The sequence below is a fragment of the Monodon monoceros genome, unplaced genomic scaffold (assembly GCF_005190385.1).
Source record: "Monodon monoceros isolate NGI ecotype Baffin Bay Population unplaced genomic scaffold, NGI_Narwhal_1 Super_Scaffold_13, whole genome shotgun sequence".
Lineage (NCBI taxonomy): Eukaryota > Metazoa > Chordata > Mammalia > Artiodactyla > Monodontidae > Monodon > Monodon monoceros.
In genome coordinates this window covers 1139119-1147332 of record NW_021703769.1, presented here as the reverse complement: position 1 = coordinate 1147332, position 8214 = coordinate 1139119, and the positions used below count along the sequence as shown (strand labels likewise).

General features: G+C 57.9%; 1 protein-coding gene across 1 annotated transcript in view; it reads left to right on the top strand.

Annotated features, from left to right (window-relative positions):
* The window catches only part of NTSR1 (neurotensin receptor 1), a 47437-nt gene extending 39540 nt beyond the window's left edge, over window positions 1-7897 (top strand). Inside the window, exons 2-4 of the mRNA XM_029221849.1 lie at window positions 3489-3690; window positions 6454-6544; window positions 7648-7897. Coding sequence (XP_029077682.1) covers window positions 3489-3690; window positions 6454-6544; window positions 7648-7897 — 543 coding nt within the window. The remainder of the gene's footprint in view (window positions 1-3488; window positions 3691-6453; window positions 6545-7647) is intronic.
* Window positions 7898-8214: the final 317 nt, after the last annotated feature.

Here is an 8214-nt window from a genome sequence, read left to right as displayed (position 1 = left end):
GGGCTTCAGTAGTTGTGGCACGTGGGCTCAGTAGTTGTGGCTCGTGGGCTCTAGAGCGCAGGCTCAATACTTGTGGCACATGGGCTTAGTTGCTCCACGGCATGTGGGATCTTCCCAGACCAGGGCTCGAACCTGTGTCCTCTGAATTGGCAGGCGGATTATTAACCACTGTGCCACCAGGGAAGCCCCTGAGCGGTATTTTGCACCTCCCCGCTCACCGCAGGCTGGTGTTGAGCCATGAAGCTCCGGAGTCCAGGGGCTGTCTCTTTACCTAAACACAGTGGGATCAGAGAGAAACAGGCTGGTACAAGACAAGCTGTTGCCCCTCAGAGGAAGGGTAGACGGGACGACAGCCTTGAAGGAGGAGGCAGAGGCATGAGGACCCCGTGACTGCGGGCCAGGCTATGCGCATTCCATTGGTGCCCCGCACCTGTTTGCAGGCAGGTCGGGGGCAGCCCTTCCTCCCAGACAGACCTGTGTCCTGTTCCACTTTCCTTTTACTGCTTAACCATTTCACTCCCTGTCCCTCACAAAATTACAAATGCTCTCCTTTCACCTGTGAGGGCCCATTCTTAGGCAGGTCCCCCACACAAGGTGGGAGAACAGAACCAATGGGCACAAAAGCAGTTTCCTGCTCAGCAGGCCCCCCACAAAGGTGGGGTCTCTCTTCTGAACAGCAGGCCTGGGGCTGGTTCTCATAGGACAAACGTGATTGGTGGAGAGGTGAACATGCAGCCTGTGTGTGTCCAATGGGGGCTCACCCGGGCCTCTTGGAATGTGCCCACTGGCCAGGAATGGAGCGGGGTGGGTGTTTCCAGGGAAGCGGACAGAGGTCCTGGGAAGGGACTGTGGAAGCAGCAGGCCCTGAGCATCCAGCCCCCAGCTCTGCAGCCCGTCACCCACCTCCTCCCACTGGTTCAGGCGCTGCCTTTACCACAGGCCACGTTGGCCTCATCGGGAACTGCTCCTGGCCTCTCTCCTGCTCCCCTGATTTATTCGTGCCTAACTATTCTCCTACAATCTCTTTTTAGTGCCCTCCCATAGTGGGTGAGGCCTCCCGTCCCCTACTGACCTGTCACCTTCCTTTCCAGAACTTTCCTGGCTACTCTTAGATTATCCTTTTTTCCATTTGAATTTGAGAGTCAGGCTGTCTATCCCCAGGTGCTCTCACATTTTATTGGGACAAATGCATAGACGAGGCGCATCCCTCCACGTCCGCATGTCTCTGTCTGGAAGGTCCCCGGTTGCCCCTCCTTCCCCTCTGTCCTTCCTGTGGCTACACTTGCAGTGGTTCCTGGTCATCTTGCACAGGGCTTAGCAGACTCCCTTCTCTTTGCTTGTTGCCGGGAGTGGGCTGCTCCCCTGTTCCCAGAAGTTGGGGTGGAGTGCAGGAAAGGGGTACAGGCTGAGCTCCCATCCGTGCTGCGAGCCTCGGCAAGAGAAGGCGACCCCGAGAGCCAGGCGTTGCCCTGGTACCCCACAATCCAGGTTCAGTCTCAGTCTCCAGGCTGGAGGGGCGGGGGAGGCCGAGAGAAGACACGCCCCTCCGGAAGCCCACGCCGGCCCGAACCTCGTCCCCAGGCCTCTGTTGGGGAGCGCCTGCAGTGCCGGGGCCCCTCTCCCCACTCCAGAACCTCAGGATCAGGGCCTGGACTTCTCCCAACTGGGGGATCCGCTGGGGGCCTGGGCCCTGGTCCACCGCTCGCGGCCCCCAGAGGTGGCTGTTTTTGCTGTCTGTGCTCATCGAAGTATGGTATTTCAAATGTTTTGACATTTAAAATCTGTGTTGAATACATTTGTTTTGTTTAAATTATGCCCGGCTGTGGTGACTCACGGGAATTGGTTTGTCTCCTGGGCCCAGGCCCGGCATCCCCCTGCACCCCAGCCCAGCCCCCGGCCCAGAGCTGCCCCTCGACCGCACCAGCCCATCATCGTCCTGTGGGAGGACCTCCAGACCGCCACTTGAGCTCAGTGGACGCAGGAGAGAAGGGTGCCCGGGAGAGGCCACTCCCAAGCACCCAGCGGGTGACTAGTGATGGGCACAAGGGCTGGCAAGTGTGGAAAGGACGCCTGCTGAGGGCCCACGCGGCCCCTGTCTGACGTGTTTGTCCTCTAGTTTAGGGGAGTCTTTTTCAAAAGGAGCCAGAGGTGACCTCAGCCACCATCTCCTGGATGCCTACAGTCCTCCCAAGCGGGACCCGGAGCACTGTGGGGCGGGCAGGACTTGCGGAGGCATCGGCCAATGCCCCGAAGAGAGGGCCGTGTGAGCTGCCCTGCTCGGGACAGAGGTCTGACATCCAGGAGGCCCAGGAGGCGAACCCATCAGCGTTCTAGAGCCTCCAGCACCTCTTGGCTTCCTGCTGGCCGCTGCCGCATTAGGAGGACAGAGCTGGACGGTCCTTACCCTGCTGAGACAGTCCTTGTCTACCATCGAGGAGACCTCCACGCGGGACCCTCGGCTCTGCTCTCAGGGCTGTGCGCAAACCCGAGTTAGGAGGTGGAGGGGGCAGCCTGGAGCCCGGGGCACCCCCGTGCAGACCCCGGGAACCAGGTGGGGCCAGTGCAAGTGTCTCTCCAGGTGCAGCCGTTTGCTCTTTGACTCTGGAGTTCACGTGAGCGTTAAGGGCGGCGGCGGTCGGGTAGGGGGCATGGAGAAGAGGCACCGCCCCCTCACAAGGGCTCGCGAGCTCACACTTAGAAGCTCGGGCGTCGGAACGTGGCGTGAGGACCAGCGTGCTCAAAAGCCAGCGGCAAACGCAGTTTTACGCCAGAGGCTTGTTACTCCGGGGCCCTGGGAGATGATGCGGATTCAGGACCAGCTCAGTGGGAGGCCCGTTCCCCGTCGCTGGTCAGGGCCACACACGTGCACTGGCGGGTTTGCGTCCCTGTCAGCAACGCCAGTGGCAGCTCAGGGAGGCCACAGCTTCTCGGGCTGAGCAGGTGCCCGTGAAGGCGGGTCTCAGCCTGGTGTCGCTGAGGAGCTGGGCTCCAGCTCAAGTCCAGGTCCAGCCGCTCTGAGCTGGTGACTTTGGCAAAGCCCCTCGGCACCCGGAGACTCAGTTTCCCCAGAGGCAGAGAAACGTGGAAGGTGGAGGTGCCAACGAGAAGCGCTTTTCAACGCGCTGAGAGGAAGTGGGGCGGGGGGCGGGTCTTCCCTTCATGTCCTAACGTGAGCTGTATGTGTGCAGGACGAGGGACGCTGGGTGAAGACCCGGGAACGCAGAGCCCCGGCCCCTCACCGCAGCCGGGGTGCCCCAGGGTTTTACTCCACACTGTGTACAGGCTAAGGGCTCCCCAAGCTGACAGAGAGTCTGCAAACCTCCCCCAGAAAGCCAGGGCTGTGGGAGCAGGCGGAGAGTCAGTCTGGGAACAGACAGACCGAGCGCCGCCCACGCTCCAACCCCTACACCTGGGCCGGTGGGCGGGGCGGGTGCCAGGGCGCGTCCCTTGCCCCAGCCTCACGGGCCACCCCTCTCCACCTCTCACAGATCAACACCTTCATGTCTTTCGTGTTCCCCATGGTGGCCATCTCCGTCCTGAACACCATCATTGCCAACAAGCTGACCGTGATGGTCCGCCAGGCGGCCGAGCAGGGCCAGGTGCGCACAGTTGGGGACCAGCATAGCTCGTTCAGCATGTCCATCGAGCCCGGCCGGGTCCAGGCCCTGCGCCACGGCGTCCGGGTCTTACGTACGTAACCGCTGGGCCCTGCGAGGGGCGGGCGGCGGGCGGCCACCAGGGGCCAGCAAAGCAGCGAGCTGGGTACCACAAACAGAAGGTTTAGAGACCCTGGGAACGGAGCGCGTCCGGGCCGAGGCTCAGAGTGCCGGCTCCCCCTGGGGTCGGGGCTTCTCTTGACTCCCTCACTCATCCATCCATACATCCACCGATTCAGCAAGCCTCCTGGCACCGGCTGAGTCGGACAGTTTGCTCACAAAGCCAGAGCCGCAGAGTTGGGGTCCCCATGCGTGCCGGGCAGTCGGGTGCCAGCTGGAGAGGCCGGAGGTGCAGTCCCTCTGCACAGATTCTAGTAGGGAATCCTGAAGGCCTGAAGGATCGTGTGGGGTGGACCCTACGTTTCTGTGGGTTGTGAGGGTCCATCCTGCCTCTGTGTGTCCCCGGGCCTGGCCTGGGCCTGCAGGTGCATCATGAAGAGGGGTCCTCAAAACAACCTGCCCCTCCGTGCTCTCCTGAGGCAGCCCCGGCCCCCCCGGTCCCCCAGAGTGCCTACCCTGTGCTTCCCACCACCCCAGGATCCACGCCCCATCTCCCCCCTGCCCCGGGCTGCCTGCCCCTCACCTTTGCAGGTCTTGGAAGGAAAAGGTCCCCGCAGCTCTGTCCAAAAGGAACATGATGCAGGCCCCACATGGGATGTTAAATGGTCCAGTAACCACCTTTTTAAATAGTCAAAAGAGACAGGTAAAATTCACTTGGATCATTTATTGCTCCAGTATTTCCAAAACAGCATGATGTCTGCATCCGTCCACAGCATGTGATTGACGGGAGAGTGACTCGGGTGTGCTTCGCACCCGGGCCGGCTCAGCCCCCACAGCCGCGGGTCAGGTGACCAGGGCGGCAGTGTTTGCTTCTGCTGTGTGCGGGCGGGCTTTCTGGAGCAGCCCGGTGCCACAAACCCCTGCTGCCAGCAGGCAGTGCCTCCGTTGGGACCTCCCTGGCCCAGGGTCTCCGCAAGCCCCCCAGAGGGCCGCAGCCCTGGAGCGGGGATCCCAAAGCCAGGACCTCCCACAGGTCCCCCCACATCCCCAAGAAGATGACGCACCTCTCGGGGAGCACCCTTCTCTCTGCCCCGGGACAGCACGCTTGGCCCGAAGTTTTCCCAGGTGGTTGGGTGCTTTCTTTTGCGTTGTGGTGAAATATACAGGGCATAAAATTGACCATCTTGACCGTTTCTAAGTGCACAGCGGAGCAGCAGTGTAGATGCCCATGCTGCTGTGCGGCTGTCACCACCGACCCTCCCGCCTTGTAAGACTGAAACTCTTCCCATTAAACACCAAGTCCCCACCCCCTCCCCCAGCCCCTGACAACCACCTTCTACTTTCCGTCTCTGTGCATTTGACTCCTCCAGGGACCTCCTTTAGGTGGAATCACACAGTATTTGGGTTTTTTGTGACTGGTTTATTCATATGGTGTAATGTCTTCAAGGTTCATCTCTGCTGTAGCCTGTGTCAGAACGTCCTTGCTTTTGAGGGCTGAATAATATCCTGTTGTACGGATGGACCACATTTGGTTTATTGGTCATCCATTGATTTCAGCCGCTCTGAATAGTACTGCTGCTATGAGCTACTGGTATCTGTTTGAACTCCTGCTTCCAGTTCTTTGGGGGCATAAACCCAGGAGTAGAATTTTAATTTATTGAATTAAAAAATATTTTTAAACAGCCAAACTGTTTTCTAAAGTGGCTGTACCATTTTACATTCCCACCGACAGTGTACAAACGTTCCAGTTTCTCCATATCCTCCCCCAAATTACTCTTTTCTGTGTTTTTCTTTTATAGGAGCTATCCTGTTGGGTATGAGGTGGTATCCTATTGTAGTTTTGATTTGCATTCCGCTAGTGATCAGTGATGTTAAGCATCTTTTCATGTGCTTATCGGCCATTGGTATCTCTTCTTCGGAGAAATGTCTATTCAAGTCCTCTGCCTGCCTTTGTATTGGGTTGTTTGATTTTTGTTGTTGAGTTTTCTATATGCCCAGGATATTAATCCCTTATCAGATATGTGATGCAAATATTTTCTCCCATTCTGAAGGTTGCCTTTTCGCTCTGTCAATTGTGACCTTTAATACACAGTTATTTATTTTTATATAGTCCAAATTATTTATTTTTTCCCTTGTTGTCTTTTCAAATTCAATGTTGTGAAATTTTTGTCCTATATTTTCTTCTAAGAATTTTATACCTTAGCTTTTATGTTTAGATCTTTGATCCATTTTGAGTTAATTTTTGCAGATGGTGTGAGGTAAGGGGACAGCTTCATTCTTTTGCATGTGGGGATCCAGTTTTCCCAGAACATTTGTTGAAAAGACAGCCCTTTTCCCTTTGACCTTGGCGCCCTGTAGAAAGTCATTTGACTATATATGGGAGGGCTTATTTCTGGGTCTTCTGTTCTAGTCCATGGGTCTATACATCTGTCCTCATGCCATTACCACTCTGTTTGGATGACTGTAGCTTTGTGGTAGGTTTTGAAGTCAGGAAGGGTGAGTCCTCCAGCTTTGTTCTTCTTTCTCGAGATTGTCTTGTCTGTCCAGCATCCCTTGAGATTCCCAATGAATTCTTCTATTTCTGCAAAAAATGTCATCAGGATTTCCATAGACATTCCACTGAATCTCTAGATCACTTTGGGCAGCATTGTCATCTTAACACTATTAGCTGTTTCAGTCCACGAACACGGGGCATCTCCCTCCACCTCCCTGAGGCCCATATCCCTCCATGTCTCAGGTGCCGTGGTCATCGCCTTCGTGGTCTGCTGGCTGCCCTACCATGTGCGACGCCTCATGTTCAGCTACATTTCGGACGAACAGTGGACCCCGTGAGTATGGGAGGCTGGGGCCGAAGGGGTGAGGCTTGGGCTGGGGGCATGCTTCCCAAAACAATTGAGTGTAGGGGTTGGGGGCACTGAGAGGTGCAGCTCAGGGTGGGCGGGTCAGCATCCCCCGACAGGCCCTCAGGTGTGGCTGTGATAGGGCAGGGAAGGCAGAGTCCGTAGAGGGACAGACACCCTGGAAGCTGCTTCGTAAAAGGAAAGCAAGTCCTAAAACAGTCAGTACAAGACAGGTTTGGGGGCATCTGGAGAGCGACAGGAAGGGCTGGCGCTGCTGGCTGTGGGAGGAGTGATGGCGACTGTCGGGGCCCCCAGACCACCCCCAGCCTGGAGGAGTTGCCAGGAGGACCCCTGGGACTCCGAGAGCATCACACCCGCACTGCGACGTATGGACGCCGGCCTCGCCAGCTGGCCTCCCCGCAACGGTAGCCTCAGCCCCGCTGCGTGAGCTCCTCTGCATAGCGGGGCTGCCAGGTCCCAGGGTTGTGGGCTCTTCCAAGTGTTGGGGAGCCACTAGGGAGGGAAAATCTAGAAAGGATGAAGAGAAGGTACAGGGCATGGAACACAGCCCAAAGTAAAGGGGTTCTGAAACTCAGGGCCGCCTGGTAGTGAAGTGAGCTGCAAGATGAGGGGGTGAGATCCCTGTGCACAGAGGCAAGCAAGTCGAGATGAGGTGCACAGCTGTCTGGGAGGTGCAGAGGGGGTTCCTGGCCTGGCTGTTCCGTTGAGGCCAGGCCTTGGCCACGTCCTGCAGCCCTGAGGGGGGGCTGGGATTCTGCACAAGGAAAGGCAGGCCAGCTGGGCTGCAGGGAAAGGTGGAGACTGCGGCCAAGGGGGACTGCACAGCTGGCCTCGGGTGGGCGGCTGCAGCTCAGCTCGGCATTTCAGCTGACTGGTGCCAGGCAGGAGTGTGCTCAGAACTTCCAACCTCTCAAGAGAAACCAGAGCCCTGGAATTTATTGTGAAATATCCCCACTTCAAAAGATGTCCAAGTAGTCTGCAATGACTGTCCCAGGCCCCCGCGTCAGCCACGGGCTGCCCCGTGCGGGCTGTGTCTGGCCCGCCAGCCTGAGCGTCCTCTCCCACCCCAGGTTCCTGTATGACTTCTACCACTACTTCTACATGCTGACCAACGCCCTCTTCTACGTCAGCTCCACCATCAACCCCGTGCTATACAACCTCGTCTCCGCCAACTTCCGCCAGATCTTCCTGTCCACGCTGGCCTGCCTGTGTCCCCTGTGGGGGCACAGGAGGAGGAGGCCGGCCTTCTCAAGGAAGGCCAGCAGCGTGTCCGGAAGCCACACCTTCTCCAGCAATGTCACCCGGGAGACGCTGTACTAGGCCCGGGCGGGGCCAGGCGGGGGGCCGGGAGGGGTCACAGAGGGGCTGCCACTCGGCCTCCATGCCTGTCCGCCCAGCGCCTGTGAGCTGGACGGGGGTCGGCCCTGGGCCTGCTCCGAGGCATCCGAGGCCCAGGACCCAGCACCCACACCCAGAGGCTGCACTTCCTTTCGGCTTCTCCTCTCTCACCCTCCCCCGCACCCCTTCTCTTTCAAAGCCAGAAAGAGAGACAGATCCTCTCCCAGATCCAAAACGGGCCTTTAATGAGGAGAAATTAGTGTTGGGTGAAAGGCGATCTTTTTGTTCTCAGACTAATG